The following is a 16,835-nucleotide window of genomic DNA, read 5'->3' on the forward strand; positions in this document are numbered from 1 at the left end:
CCCCCCCCCCCCAACGTTTAAATTTACAAATGAAATATATGTGGCCTTTACTGATTCACTTACCAAATATGGGAGCTTTTCTCTTGGTTACACTTCTTCTCATTTAAATTTACTCAATTTACTTAAAGTAGCTTCTGGTTGTATGGTTGAAGATGATTCTTCAACTATATTTATTCCAAACTTCATCCAAAGCGCCGCTCTGGTTTGGCCTTGAAAGCGTAACAGACAGACAGACTTTCGCATTTATAATATTAGCATGGATATGCGTCGACTGACCAAACAAGAAATATTGTATCTAAACAGCATCGTCTCATTTTCTAGTAATAGAAAGTACTATGTCCCACAATCTGATGGACTAGATTTTTTCCTAAATGACAGCGACTACGTGCCCTTAATTTCCTTCCAGTTTCCATAACTGCCTGGATGTTTCGAACCTAGGCCTAGGTTTGTGAGAACTTTTTGCACACAAATCATAATGCGATAACAGAGAAACTCGTGGAATTTTTGTTATTTCTTATTGACGATCGACAAAGAACTAACATTAAGGACTATTGCCTCAGGCTTATGGTACTTTCTATAAAATATTGTTCTTTTTTATAGTTTTTAATTTGTTTTAAAGTATAACAATAACGATATTAAATTTGACACATCCTCACTTGCACTTGCACTACGCAGGTACGACGCTGAACAGACCGTCGCGAATAAATCAGTATTTTATCAATAAACAGCAGATAGCTTTGGCTGCAATGCTGGTACCCTTTTAGGCATAAGATCCTTCCTTGTGCGTTAACAAAGACGTTACAAAAAATGAGCAGCTTTGGTCGAGCCGTTCTCTAGTTTTACGCTTAGCAACACATTTAGCGATTCATTTTTATTTATATAGATAATGATCAGCGGCTTCAAAAGAATATTTTTAATTTTTATTCCTAGTCAGTGTCCCCAATAAAAGGTATAATGAATCGTAGAAACGGGCCGACTCGACTCGGGTTCGACGACCTCACGAGCAACGATTTCCCGATCAGAACTTGGGAATACATCGACATTACTACATTGCTTTCGATTTTCTGCTTCGATCTTACTCTTCTGTTGTACTGTTAGGCACGTATCTGATAAATTTTCAAAAGGCACTATCTTTCCTGGGATCTGGTATTTTTTTAAAATGAGCCCTGGGGTAGTTGCAATTGACGGACTAATACCAATAATTTAAAATAAATAGTAACTAGTGCTTGTCTTAACAATGTTTCTTCTATTATTTTCTTACCGATCTGACAATTTCACATTTCCACATGATAATTTCATTGAAATGTACCTCCTCGAAATTATTATTCGGAAATTTCTATTAGATTTACTAACTACTCCTACTGATACAATGATTACTTATGAATCTAAATTTGTGGGAATCATTGCATAAATAGTATTTTAAAGCTTAGCGCTAAATATATTGAACGCATCAACTCCAACTTTCTTGTTTACTCGAACCTTTACGTAAAGTGTAGGTACTTTACTTAGACTCTACGTTTTTAAGTTTAAATATAAGACAAGTTTTATGAATAAAAGCATCATTGATTAAATATTAGTTATAAAACAATAGGATTATATTTTAAAAATTTAGCGAGACATACAAGTAAGTATGTTTCGCAAGTTCTGGCACTGTGCGCGTGCGCACGCTGCGCTATTTCGTAATGTTTTTGGTCCGTTAACCTTTCATTAAATGCCTATTGTCCAGTTACAATATAAAATGACTGTCGTTCGTCATTAGACTTAAGTCTTCCATAAATAAACAGTTATTTCCTTTGTCATCTTAAATTTACATACCTTACATACAATGGACTAAAATCGGATTTAATTCTAATACTTTATTTCAATTCACTGTTTTTTTCCAAAACTAGATTAGTTAAAGTTTAGGTTGGTTTAAGTACAGAAAGATCACACTGAATCAATTCCAAAAATAACTATTAGGCGATAATAATAATTTATAATAATAGTGGTGTTTGAGCAGTTAGTGAAAATACCGGGCTTTCTGATTGATGTATGGGTTTTCACGCTTCTGGAATGAAAGACTAATAAATTCATTAATTAGATTAATAATTATTAGTCTTTCATGTTATAGTGACATCACTTTTCTAACTTAAAACAAGTCATACATTATGAGGAAAGGTTTAAAAGTATACGGTTGTAGGTTAAATCAATTCATAAATTGAAACTGATTGACGCACTGTGGTAGTCTGTCCAATTTTAGTTGAGTGAAGAAGTTCACTAAACATATTTTTTTACAAATGATAAAATTAATATTCAATCCCGATACCAACATCTCAATCTTCCACACCCACTTCCTCATAGCATATATCAATTATAATGAAGGATTTGCCATAACCTTTGTTCATTTAATCCTGACGATCCTAAGAATGCTAAGAAGTTAAGATCCTAAGAATATTAAGTTTGAATTAAATCCGTCCGTTCAAAGTGGGTCAAAATGAATCGTTTACATACAGGTGAAACTAATAATAGCATGTTAGAAAAGTTGACTGAAATTACGCGACGCCCCTTTCCACCACCACGTTATTATATGAAGTCCATAGCATTTGAATATATTAAATAGACTTTAATTACTATCTAACCAGTGCACAATTCGTGTCATAATTTTCTAAAAAATCACAACGAGGCCCTGTGCAAATGCACTAACTTCTCAGTGGGTCTTAGTCTAAAGCGAGATCTGGCCGCATAGAATATTAATGTTTAGAAGCGCAATGTAAAATACATCAATTTAATTCCCATCTCCCAATATCCTTGAGTACCATATAATACTTTATTTCATTTGTTATATTCTTCAATTTTAATTTGAGTCGGGGCTCGCTCATCGTGTTTTGTCAATCAACAAGTGTCGTAATACGATAGTATCATTTAGCGCTATAGGATAATTGACATCATTCATGTCCTTGTTAGCACACAGAGGAACAGTCTCTCAAGGATAAATTAATCTCTCACGCAACTTTTTTGTTACAATATGTTTTTATATCTAATCAAAAACTTATGTGCAAACTAATCATAGCAATTAAAATATGTTATTTATAAGGGCATAATGACTGATTGTGCAATCATATCTGAGACAATAGAAGGCAATGTAATGACGTACGTATTATTAGTGTCATTCGTCATTCGTTGCTGTTTTTTATATTAAAATATAATACCTACTAATTTCAGGTAATTACAAAATTTAAACGCAAACATAGCTATAGTACAATACATAAATAAACTTATAACTCATTTTTATCTTATTTACATAAATTAGATAAGAGTAAACATATATATCACAATGTCAACTATAAAATTTGGGTTGTAATTAAAGTCAAACAAAATATAGGTCAGGAATGTGGAAATACAGCTCTAATTCTTACAATTTTTTATTATATTCGCTATAAAAGTGATGAAACAAAATATTTACAGGTTTAGTAATTTATAATATTTCCGTTATAGATTTCTCACTCAAAACTAAAAATACCATCATTCACATCACTCCATGAATATATCTCCAATAAAGAATGATATGCCATTGTGATGAGTAAACGCAATTTCCCGCGCATCCGTAATTAACATTTCGTGCTCTTTAAAAAGCTAATCATAACATCAAACACTTATCTTGATCGGTGACCTGGCAGGCACATGTGCTCTGCCTCAAAACAGCTCAGTGTAGCCGCGGTCGCCTATCTGCACAACACTACCCGAATACTCGGCAAGCCTGTGCGCATACGAAAACTTAAAAAAAAACAACAAAGCCATTTGCTCCACCCATTTATAATAATGCTAGTGATATTGACCTAGGTCCGTCCTAAAGTGTACAATGTGATATCGTGATAGCGACTCTGTGATTTAGTGTAAAAAAATGATTGAGTTAGTAAAAATGCCCGAAAACAATAGGGTGAATGGCTCTATGAGGGATATAGGGGCGAGTTCGTTCGTCTGCCGGGTGCAATACTTGAACGACTTGGACCCCTTCAACGAGTACAATGTTAGACTCCCTACAAGACCTCTTTACCATACGTTCAACCTGTCGATACCCTTATCGTACCAGATTGCCGCCGTTCATCGATTGTTGCAAGCACCGCATAGGGTAAGTACACACTACACGTATACCAACCACTTACACAAGCTTATATTTATAAGTGGAATTTATATTGATATAGATTGTCAGTATATTCAAGTAACGTTCGTAATACAAGTTAGTCATCGCGGTATTTAGCTAAAATTATCTGTTCTAAATATTTGTTCGCCTTCAGGTGAGAGGCGGGCACATAATCGCATCCGCGCTGCAACAATAATCATTTACTTCGTATATTTTTAATCCATAAAACATCCAGCCGCATAATACATCACACTGCGATATCGATCGTCGACTTACGAAAACAATGACACTCGAGTTTACTTGTGTAGTGACTAAGAACTAGTTACTATTTAGTGCAAAATATTAGTCGAGTAATATTTTTATGCAAGAGTAGGTAACAATGCACAAAAAAATATATGATTCATTGTTTTTTGTCCCGAAAATCCTAACAAAGTGACGAATTTTCTGCAAAAAACACATGACTCTATACCTATATTTAAAAGATACACGTTATACTAAGTACCTAAATGTAATAACAGAGTGTACTGAAAAATTACGACAATAAATACATTCAGTGGACATTTTATTCTAATACGAATCACAAGAAATGCTTTTGAAAGGTTATTTAACCACAAAATAAAAGTGGTTACATTAATTAGTAGGTCCTTCGCTTCGTGCGTCAAAGATTCTTTTATATAAACAACAGTAAATATCTCACGTAACAACGTTCGCCTTAATAGCATATAGATACTGTTTAAATCTGCGTTGAGATTCATGATACTGAACATTCAAATTGGAGGTCAATTTTGTTTATGTAAGGGCTATAAAACTCAAACAAACCGAACGATAATAAGACCGACCTTCAAATTCAACACGTAAAAATAAATTTGCTAAAATCAACATGTAGAATTGCCGAAGAACCTTATATTTAGGTTTTAATTGAATATAACAGGGTATAAAGAGCGTTGTATGAGATGTTTGTAACAACTTATGGCTATCAATACAATGATTGACCCAGAATCGTCGATAAATCAACACATAAAGTGCATACTTTTAGTATGCAAAGTAATAAAAATAATTCCATTTGTTAAAGGTCGTAAAAATTCATATTATTTTGCCGCCAGGAAATTCGTTGTTGCATTTAATATATTTCATAGTTCTGTTTGACCGCCTCCTTGGTACAGTGGTTAACGCGTGAGCGTAGAACCGAGGGGTCCTGGGTTCCATTCCCGGTGGGGACGCACAAAAAAAAATGTCTCGGTCTGGCAGGACACAGAAGGTTGATCACCTACTTGTCCGTAAAGAAAATCGATCAGTGAAACAGATGTACATCATCTGCCCCATACCCCACTAGGGGACACGGGACTTCACATAGTTCTGTTTAATCTAAATCAGACATACTTGCGATAACTAGTTGAATCAACTCAGCTATACTATTATACAAATGTAAACTGGACTTAACAACTGTCAAACGAGCAATAAGCATAAACCAAATAGTCACAATGCTAACTGGTTCTTCTAAGGAACGAGACAATGTAAAGATTACGTATGTAACCGTAGGCAGGTACATCGTAAATGATGTCTGGCAGGCATCAATTTAGCCACGATAGTGCAAATAAACAACATTATTTTACTCTATAAAATAAAAACGCATGCAGTTTATTAGGAAACTATCAAATCTGAAATGAAATTTATATACTGATAAGACGTTATGCTTACAATTAAAAAATATACGTTCCAATAAACCGTCAACAAAGAATTTATTTAAACTACTATTTCTGCGAGATAATTGTATTATGTTTATGTTACGTTATATAACCATTAAGGATTAATTAACGTTTTCACAGATCTTTAGAAACAACGGAAAATACTATGACGCCTTCATTCTCATTAGGTACCTAATAAATAATAAATTAGAAAGTAAGTACGTACTTTTTAGAATTAACTAGTTTATTGACATAACGTAACAAAATTGTATTAAATTAATATTTATGTTCCAGTATAAAGTAACATAAAATTTTCAAATGATTAATCATTAGAATAGATTTATTGATATAATATGTCAAAGGAGAAGATGGCCTCCAAAGACTCGTTGAATTATTATATTTCACAAATGAACGTATAGTATATTATATAAATTGAATTTACCTAATCCCAGATATCACCTTATCAAAATTGTTGTTTTCTGACATTTAAATGTAATCAACTGCGGAATCCAACACTAATTGGCCATCATTAGCTAATTAAATGTCAATGAATCGTACATTCAATAGAAAATGGAAATAAACTCAGTTTTCATTTTGAAATTAATGAGATGCTCATATTAAAAAAAAAGATAATATGGCGAGTGTAGAAAAAATCGTCAAAACTATCATATTGTTAATTATATATTTTTAGCATAGGTAATCTTGATCAATATTAAGTACTAGCCGTCCGCCACGGCTTCGCCCGTGGTACATATATAGCCTATAGCCATCCTCAATAAAGGGGCTATCTAACACTGAAAGAATTTTTCAAATCGGACCAGTAGTTCCGGAGATTGGTGCGTTCAAACAAACAAATGATATAATTTGGCATACATATGAATATCACTTTGAAATCGACATAATAATATGTAGTTGTTTTGAGTAGGTTTTCTATATGTATTGGAAAATTCTAAACGAAAAATTGTACTATGACCTGTTTTAACGGTATGCTTGTACTAAATAAGGGTTATTCCTTGCGAACAGACCTGAATCCGATATAACAAATAGTTAACTATCACTTGTTATTTGGAGTAAATTCAGTTCAGAATTCCCGGTAAGATGGAACTATTTCAAGTGACGTTCCAGTTTCCAAACTACTGTTCTGGCAACTTGCCAAATGCGAGTCCTTCTCCATGCTTTCTCACATTCACGACTTTTAATTGTTTAAAGAACATAGTAATTTATATGTTACTGTGTTTGTATATGTAATTTTAACGAATTTTTATACATAAAAAAACGACAAGTGCAAATGACAAATTTTAAAATGTAAACAAAAATTTACCACATGCCTGTACCTAATATTAAAATAATTTTATTTTGATATTTTCTTATTGTAAACACAATCATAGAAAGTGTAACTTTATTAACAATGCTTCCATCTCTATTAAGTGTCGCACATGTAGGTAATGTACAGTATTAATTAAATTCTAACTTGTTTCATAGATGGCGCTGTAATAAAATGTTGTAATATTGCAGTTGGATGATGCTACACTACAAGTCTTCAAGGATGGTGACTATGGACCTTACTTAGACCTTGATTCTACACTGGGTGAACAAGATGAAGAATTAGAGGGCTTACAAGAAAGGTAAGGAATGTTTATATTTTTAAAACAAATGTCTTAAGATTTTATTTTGATTTAGATAGAAATATTTTTTTGGTTCTCTTATTAGTTCATAAGTGCAATAGAAACGCTTCAACGACCCTAACACTCGGTAGTTTAAACATTTCCTCGTCACCCTCCCATCAAACAATCAATGCATCATAGTCCCCACGCCGCAATAAAATATAATCATCTTTAAATTATTACATACATGTTCCCTTTCAGGCAGGGTGTTTTAAATTCTGCTTTTAATAAATCAAACTTCAGTGTTTTACATTTAGAACTACGTGCCTGTAGAATTATTTTCTCTATTATAAAATACACATATTGACGGTACACGTAGGTAAACAGACTTTAAAGCAAAAAAACAGGCCGGTTGTTCGGCGGCAGAATATTTTTTAAAGTATTTCTCTTACTGCAATCTCCTATTAACATATTCACCTACGCGGCAGACACGTTATGGATGTTTGTTGTATTCATTAATTACTAACGTAATATCGCAGTGGGTGATATGGAAAGTCTAGAAAATGCACTCACTGCGCTGCCGGCGAAACTGTAATTGTTTATGTGACATTTTTTGCGCGCCATTTCATTCTTGCGAATGAAGACGAAGACGAATCCAAGGCAAAAACACGTAACGAGGTTAACAATGAACTTGCACTATGATGGTTAAAGCACAGGTTGTTTTAATCAACGTGAAATTCTAACAGTTTTGTGCATACGAGACGATACAATTAGTATTAAAGTTATTTAAGGTTTAGGAACAGTGAAGTCGGTCAAATCGTTTTATACTTAGACGATGTCGTTGCTTCATAACTAAACATAAGATTTTATAATAAATAAATGTTGGTTGCTGTAATATATCTATTACACATGAAAAAAAAAACGATTTACATACATATAAAAGAAATTTCTAGTACATTATACCTATGGTTCGAAACATAACATGCTGTATATGAATGCGATAGTGGGTAAGGTAAAATGATTGAGAGAATTGTTGCTTTTTTTAAACTCTTCACACGACCAGTTGCACCCGCAGAAAATACACATCATAGAAGTTACGAGTATAAAAATTCATAATAAATATTAAATTGTTGCATTGAATTGTTTCTTGAAAATTCTTTCATCCTGGACGAGGAAAGTGATGAGCAATCGGATTGGAAAGAGTTCGATATATTTGTTGATTTAGAGGAACTGTAAGTCTTTTAAATATATGTTTTTTTCGTTTGTTATCTAGACCCTAAGCAAATCAATAAATTATTTCATTTTAATATATCAATCTTATTTCATAAATTATAAAGGAAATACGATTTATCCTTAAAAATAAATAAAAGATTGTTTTTTGTTGAAATTTGTAAATTATGTAGGTAGGTATAAGGTATAAATGTACGAATAAAGTAAACCGTAGTAAAATTATTAATAGGTACAAGGAACTTGTAAACTATAAAGGAATGGTAAATAATGTGATATAAAAAAAATAAATTTTAGGAGTTTCTAAAAATGTGATTAGAATGGAAAAATAGCTGAATAAATCATAGAAAGTAAATATTCATAAAAATTATGTAATTTGCAAATTATTGGAAATATCAAAAAAGAGAAAGAGTGCATAAAAACCCGTAGACCTTTCTTTTGTCCATCTTTAATTTATTCACATGATAATTTGAAACAACGTTTTTTAATTGCAGCCGCAAAAATGCCTTGGTTCTACGCACCCAGCTGTCGGTCAAAGTACACGCAATTATTGGTAAGAGTAAACAAAAATATTATTTAAACATCTATGCTTTCGTTTATACGCAGTCATCAAAAGGGAATAGATTTAATAACAATACTTTTCCAGTGCCTTCGCGCATTTTATAAAATGCGCACATGAATTTTTCGAATTCGAAATCATCACTTTATTCTTTTAATTTTATGTGGATATGTTTGACTCTTTTTTTATGTACAAAATGTCGTACATGTAGCTCTTGCTCTGTGAACAGGTAAACAATGGCTGCCCTTGTGGGGAGCTATTATTGAATTCATTATCTATTATATATATTCAAGTTTTGACGTGACAACGTCTTAAATTAGGTTGCGGCTGGGAGTCACTCATGAAAAAGTGTAACGCCCGGTAACGTTACGATGAGTCACCGAACTATGATCGGTCCGCCGCGCGCGCAGCACTAGAGAATTAGGCGCATTGCATCGGCGCGTGCTTGTGTCTCTGTCTCTGTCTTTCTCGAGCGTTCTTGGCGTTGGAAAAAAAGACGTTGTCACGTAAAATCTTCACCCGTAAAACCGACTTTACAGGCAACCATTTTTTATGCATAATTTCAGAGAGGCTCCTACACTCTCAAGGGAAAGAGCTGCGTAAGGCACTCTTCACTGTCAAGCAGATGCTCAAATCAGAAAAGGACCTGGTGCATGAGTTCGTCGCCAACGACGGACTCGACTGCCTCATGCAGATCAGCGCAAAAGAGGATCCGACTTACCTCGATTACATATTGCGCGTAATTGGACAGGTAAGATTACTATAAATGGTTTTTCTCTCAAAAGTAATCGAATCCGGTTTTTTGGAAGGCTTACCTGGGGTGTGAGGACATACCTAGGTCTTCAGAGAATTTTAATGTGTTATAATCATCAGGAGCCTTGTAGTAGGACTAGTAGGCAGTTCGTGACCGATGGACGGAGGAGGACAAGGTTAATTCTCTTTTAACTGACGATCTTAATTTAAACTTTTCTTTTTTCAACAGATTCTTATTTATGTGGATGGTATGCATGGCGTAATGGACCATAAGAGTTGCATCCAGTGGTTGTATTCTTTAACAGCGAGCAATTTCAGACACGTCGTTAAAACAACTTTGAAACTATTGTCAATATTTGTTGAATATACAGAGACCAACAGCCTTCTCCTCATCGACGCTATAAACTTCGTAGATAAATCGAACGGCAGGCCCCCTTGGTATAATATTATAAAAATACTCCAAGACTTCGATGCTTCAGATACTGAACTCCTTATATGTGCAACTAGTTTAATAAACATATGTTTAATAAATATACCAGATAAGAATATGTATTATGATCAAGTCGATACTCTTCAAGATCAAGGGATAGATGACATTATCCATTTGTATATGTCAAAGCAAGGGACAGATTTAGATTTATTACGACAATTGCAAATTTTCGAAGCAGTTTTGATGTACGAAGATGGTGATGATACTGATACAGCGATTAAGTAAGTTCCATTTTGCTAGTATTTAAATAATTACTTTAAATGATTCATATGCTAAATAACTAAATTGATAAGTAAAAGAATATAATGCAACTAACTCTCCGCTAGGGTATTCCCTCATAGTTCACGTTCCTGTAAGATTATCGAGATAAAAACTATCCTATGTCTTTTCTTGGCTACCAAATATTATCCAAATCGAGCTAATTATTTGTGAGATAAGCACGTTCACGCAAATTGGCTCATAAACAAGAGATTTATATGCTTATAGGTTCTAGAATAGACATGTAATACTAAATAAATAATGACAAAACGGTTCAATTAATCCAGAAATATCTATCAGAAATAGTTGTTTGTTATATTTAAATGTAAAATGTATTTTGTTTCAGACAATTAGACGATTCTATTATAAAATCCATGAGAAGACGAAATATTAATCTACCCAGCACAGAAACGCGAAAATCTAAAAAATACCAAATGAAAGAAAAAGGTATATCATACAGACATCGTATTAACAAGTTAACTAGAATCCATTGTGATCAAAAATTATAATACACGCATGATTAAGATTTGAATTGTGTGCTCTGAGTTTTAACTTTTTTTTAATAACTGTGGAGACTTTAGAGTCGAATTTTTTCTTGTATACTTGTTTCATATGATGATAGTTTATCAAAGAACACATGTATTTATCTTCACCTTTATGAATTTAGTTTCTTTTTTTAATTTTAATAAAATAAAAAATTCGACCCTATGCTCTTCTTAGTGACCTTCAGAAAATCTACTAGTATTTAATATTTTGTGTTCGTTTTCGCATTTGCTTCATGATATAATCATTTTGCCATTTTACTAACAACAGCAAAACAAGCCATCTTGTCCAATAAGGAGAGTGAAAAGAAAATATCGCTAACCAATAATATTCGATCACCTAACCTGCCCTCAATGAAAGAAAAGGAAAACATAGAATTAAGTACAGCTTTAAGAAAACGAAGGGACCGTTTTGCCCGACAAGCTCACCATATAATTCAACAAGAGGAACTACTTAATAATTCAAGTGATATATATAATGGACTCTTTGGAATTAAAAAAGAAGAGAAAATAAATGGAATTAATAATGAAAAGGATACTAATAATAGTAATAACATTTACTCTAATATGAACGGCAAACACCTGGGGCTGAATGGCGGATTGAATGGATATTGCAACGGCCACAACGGTCACAAAGATGAAGACAAAGGATATAGTAACAAAACTACAAAGTTGTCTAATCCACCGGATGTTTTAATTAATGGTTTGTTCATTGCCTAACCCACTAATATCAGCATCCTATTTTGTAACTCATTTAAAGCATCATACTATTATTTTTGCCAATTACTTTTATTTGATAATTGTTATAAAAATTCGTTGGGCTAAAAATGTTATTTTTTACAGGGAACCAAAGATATACCTCCGGCCTTAAACAAAGGATACAAAATGGTACTCTTGGTCACAGTGTCAACGCTTGTGATGCACTCGCAGCTATTCGCCAAAAGCAACTTGAGATTAATCCAGAAAAACCAGACAGAGGAATTATTTTAAATAGGGAACATAGCATCAAAGATTTGGCACAAAGGCTAACGAGTCCTATAAGCCATGTTCCGGAAGATAAACCTATACGAGTATCTGATATGGCTGGGATAGTTTCAAAGGCTAAGGAAGAGTTGGCTAAATCTCAGTCCAAAGGTTAATAAACCTTATTAAACATATTTTTTTATAGTTAGAAAATGTTACATGTATTACAATATTTTAATTTTGCTTTTAGAAATAATTAAAAGCCCAACAATAGAAAAGAGTCCAAAATTACACGAAATCAAAGTGTCTGAAAACGATCTCCACTGGGAAGAATTGAAAAAAGGTTGTCTCAATCGAGAATTTCACTTATGTGATCTTGATTTCTCTGATTTGCGGCAAGATTCGGACGACGACACGATGTCACCTGCTGTGAACGCAGCAAGTGGACCCCCACCACCACCTCCTTCAATGCTTCCCTCTGTTGGTGTTCCTCCTCCATTGCCTGGATATTTCCCGACTCTAACAAAAACCAAAAAATTCCACAATCAATCTCTTCCAGCTGAATTATTAACTGATTCCGATACTTCTACAATAAGGAAAAATAAGAAAACTGTTAAATTGTTCTGGCGAGAAATCCAAGAAACCCCCTTCCCCACAGCGGTCAGAGAAAAAGTAGGCGGGTTTATTTGGGATGACCTCCCGGAAGTGAATTTAGATACCGCTATGTTGGAACATCTTTTTGAATCACGAACCAATGATCTGATAATCAAGGTAATAAATATAATAGTCCACTCCCAATTTTTTTTTCTTCTTTTTGTAGTCTAATTTTTTGAACAAATTTGAATAATTTATTTTACTTTTTCATGATCATCCTCAACATGGTGTTGTTACCACACACAGGAGGTAAGTAAATGGCGACGATTTCCATTTTATATTTATTCACATAATGCGTAAATTAAACAAATCTTATAATAATGGTTTAAATGTACAGAAATTAATGGAGCCAAAGAGGAATCTCATACTTGATGCTAAACGCTCAAATGCTATAAACATTGCAATGAAAAAGCTTCCAACGCCACAAACCATTAAAGCTGCAATAATGAAAATGGACGCAACTGTCATAGGAAGAGAGGGAATAGAGAAGTTACTCACAATGCTTCCCACTGAAGAAGAAAAAGTTAAAATTCAAGAAGCACAGGTATTAGTGCCTACCATGTTGAAAATATGTCCCTCATCTCTTTTCGTTAAGAGACAATTAACCAAACGATTTTATATATTTTCAGTACGCCAATCCAGATTTGCCTCTAGGAAGTGCAGAACAATTCCTGCTTACACTTGCTTCGATAAATGAGCTACCATCAAGACTTAAGCTATGGGTTTTTAAACTTGACTTCGATAATTTAGAGGTATGATTAATTTATGATTTCATATATAAAAAATAATCTAATTTTAATAAATTTCATGAAGTTTGATGTAATATGATCTTGTTTTTTACCACCCACCGCTGTCCCACTCACTGATATACAGGAGCATGCTACTATTTCACGCCGGTCTTCTATAGGGGTGTAGTTCCCCACCTGTGTATCTGTGCCCAACGCCCACACTGTGGCTTATAAATGTAACAACCCAACTTTATTTACAGAAAGAAATTGCAGAACCCCTCATGGATCTGAAGCAAGGAATTGAACTGTTGAAAGCGAACCGAACATTCAAAGTCATCCTTTCCACGTTACGATCTGTCGGTAGCTTCTTAAATGGTAGCCAAGTAAAAGGTTTCCGCCTCGAATATTTATCCAAGGTTATGGAAGTCAAGGACACAGTTCATAAACATCCGTTGTTATACCACATTTGTGAGATGATCAAAGAAAAATTCTCGGATACGACCGATTTCTTTAGCGAGGTAACAGATAATTCCTACTTGCAGTCATTGCTTCGGTCCCAGTAGTATTCGTTTATATTTTAAAATCTATATTTTATTATTAGGTTGGTCCTGTCATTCGTGCATCAAAAGTGGACTTTGACGTGTTAAGTAACAACCTTCTTAAATTAGAAGCAGACTGTAAGGCGTCATGGGATCATATGAAAAAAGTTGCCAAACACGACGGAACACAAATTTACAAAACTAAAATCAACGACTTCATAACGGACGCCGCTGAGCGTATCATTTTGCTAACTTTAATAAAGAAGAGGGTGATGAGTAGGTACGGACAGCAAAATTTAAATTTAATTATCAAAATATTTTATCTAAAATATCATGTATAATTGTAATGCTCTATTTTGCTTATTAATTTCTTATTACAGATACAATAAGTTCCTATTGTACCTCGGGGTACCACCAGCAGACATACCAAAAACTAGACCATCAGAATTCCTTAAAGTCATAGCGGAATTCGCATTAGAATACAGAACAACTAGAGAACGAGTCTTACAACAATTAGAGAAGAGAGCCAACCACCGAGAACGAAATAAGACGAGAGGCAAAATGATTATAGATGTAAGTTACCTGAGTATCTCCTACATTTGTTTCAAATATTTTTCACCAGCACTGCGCGTAAAAGAGATAATATCATGGTAAAACCAAATCCACAACCGACTGTAAATTGTTAAATATAAACAAATTATGCATACAATTCATTTATATTGCAAACATCACATTAATGTATGTTTGTATGTGATGTTTAAAGTGGTGAGTGAAGCGAGTCGGCGGCCCATCTAAGTCCCCAGCGTGACCATGGTGCGGCAGTATCCAAATTAAATCACTTCACTATTTCCGAGCATATCCGCAATATGTTCCGTTTCTACGTAATCCAAAATTATGTTTTTGAACGCAAATTAAAAATCTAACATTATTATAGATTGGAAAGTATTCAACTAAAGGCGGAGACCACACGGCTGACAATGCATTGAAAGAACTTCTCAAGACTGATGCGGACACTGACATACTCACGGAAGGTCGTCGCAAAAGCCAGCCCTGCACTAATAAGAAAATACTAGTAAAGTGAGTACTGGCCTAAATTCCTTTTAATAACGCATTTGACTAGACTAGTTCAAAAAAATAAATATTTTTTTTTATATTTTTACAAGTGGTGATATATCTGCAGTAGAAGAAATAATCGAAAGCTTAGTCCGGTCAAAACCCTCTACGGCAAGGGATCGACGAAGAAACCGCATCTCGGACAAGAAAAATTGTAAGACATTTGAATGCGTGATTTTTTTTTATTTTAATTTGCGACTTTTTATTCAAATAGGTACCTATTGGACTTGTGAATGCGAATGTTTTATGCAAAGCGAATTGACGAGAAATGTAATATTTATTCGAAACCTGCGATTTTTTTTCATAAAACAATGTTTTGATTATGGCAATGATTTGTTTAAGTATATATTGTCACAATATAATTCCATTTACAGTAAACAGAACTTTGGATGGACATTCTTCTTGGCCTGGCAGAGAAAGCAGCGACGGGTAACATCATACTATAATTATCTTCACCTAAAAAGTTATCACATTATAAAAATAGTATAAATATTGAAAGCGATGCACATTCTTAAAAAAGAACAATTTTATACGCTGATAATTTCTATAATAAAAGTATTCAGAAACTTTTTATTAATTATGTATCTCATTAACTTAGGTACTCATAGTCTTCATTTTTTTCAGGTCTACAATAAATATGCAACAAAGATAATTACATTATTAACAAAACCTTAACATGAGCGAATATTTTAATCGTGAGAGTTTTAAAATTAAGATAATAATATTTTTGTTTTTGTATCTCGTTCAGTCACTAGAAAATAATGTGAAACAAAAATATATTAAAGACTCTTCTATCTTTTAAGCAGTTTTTGTCGAATAACTTTCCTATAACCTTAGAAATTATGTTTTAATGCTTAGTAAATTTCTCTAAAATTAAGCCGGGGCCAATTAAAATGACAATATAACGATCTGATGAATGTAATAAATTAGAATATGAAGCGATTACAGCAAGTACAATTAATGAGTAAATATTATTATAATAAATTTTAACTATTAAATAATATGTATAGAAACGAAACTTCTCCGTAACTCAGTATATGGGACTACATGAGTGTATCGTGTGTTTTATAATGCCATAAAGTATATAAACCACTGCAGTATGAAAAATACAGATGAATATAATATGATATGCTTGAGGATAAAAGCTAATTTGAGAGTGTGTTGAAAACACAATTCGACAACATTTCTTTTAACGACTAAAACCCATTCTTATATACGGGCAAATATACAGATTTCATTTAATAGTGAGTAGCGGGAAACAGTAACCTCGGCTTGGGCTGTCGCTTGAATGGAGGGGGACGTAGGTGTTGTTCCTCAGATATACGAGTGGAATATTTTTCTGGCGAACGCAACCACACATACACATACATATTTATTTTTTCAAAATGTACTGTGTTCCTTTATGTTCTGCTATCATTAGTGTATTTGTATGTGTGGAAAAAAAAATATTTCTTTTTTTTTATTTATTTCTGCTGTAGGTACAGCACCAGCACAGGATCATCATCTTGTAAATTATCATCTTCATTCTTAGAGACGATTTACTGCGCTTATTGATGATAGGATATAGACGGCTCATAACAAAACAAGCTTCTAATGAACC

The 16,835-nt window shown here is 33.4% G+C and overlaps 1 protein-coding gene across 8 annotated transcripts in view; it reads left to right on the top strand.

The window, feature by feature from the left end:
* Window positions 1–16,332, top strand: part of LOC119835911 (FH1/FH2 domain-containing protein 3) — a 30,164-nt gene extending 13,832 nt beyond the window's left edge. For 3 of the 8 annotated variants that reach the window (XM_038361017.1, XM_038361018.1, XM_038361019.1), the window contains exons 2-19: window positions 3,820–4,108; window positions 7,321–7,430; window positions 9,131–9,189; window positions 9,762–9,946; window positions 10,178–10,659; window positions 11,043–11,143; window positions 11,510–11,941; window positions 12,082–12,372; window positions 12,452–12,973; window positions 13,191–13,399; window positions 13,485–13,607; window positions 13,844–14,101; window positions 14,185–14,402; window positions 14,503–14,695; window positions 15,057–15,199; window positions 15,286–15,389; window positions 15,610–15,664; window positions 15,860–16,332. In XM_038361017.1, the coding sequence (XP_038216945.1) occupies window positions 3,881–4,108; window positions 7,321–7,430; window positions 9,131–9,189; window positions 9,762–9,946; window positions 10,178–10,659; window positions 11,043–11,143; window positions 11,510–11,941; window positions 12,082–12,372; window positions 12,452–12,973; window positions 13,191–13,399; window positions 13,485–13,607; window positions 13,844–14,101; window positions 14,185–14,402; window positions 14,503–14,695; window positions 15,057–15,199; window positions 15,286–15,389; window positions 15,610–15,664; window positions 15,860–15,887 (3,741 nt within the window). In that variant the 5' untranslated portion in view covers window positions 3,820–3,880 and the 3' untranslated portion in view covers window positions 15,888–16,332. Of the gene's footprint in view, window positions 1–3,805; window positions 4,109–7,320; window positions 7,431–8,463; window positions 8,642–9,130; window positions 9,190–9,761; window positions 9,947–10,177; window positions 10,660–11,042; window positions 11,144–11,509; window positions 11,942–12,081; window positions 12,373–12,451; window positions 12,974–13,190; window positions 13,400–13,484; window positions 13,608–13,843; window positions 14,102–14,184; window positions 14,403–14,502; window positions 14,696–15,056; window positions 15,200–15,285; window positions 15,390–15,609; window positions 15,665–15,859 lie in introns of those variants that run through there. The other 5 variants (XM_038361020.1, XM_038361021.1, XM_038361023.1 and 2 more) reach the window with 4 other exon arrangements.
* The last annotated feature ends 503 nt before the right edge of the window (window positions 16,333–16,835 follow it).

Source organism: Zerene cesonia, chromosome Z, assembly GCF_012273895.1.
Source record: "Zerene cesonia ecotype Mississippi chromosome Z, Zerene_cesonia_1.1, whole genome shotgun sequence".
NCBI lineage: Eukaryota > Metazoa > Arthropoda > Insecta > Lepidoptera > Pieridae > Zerene > Zerene cesonia.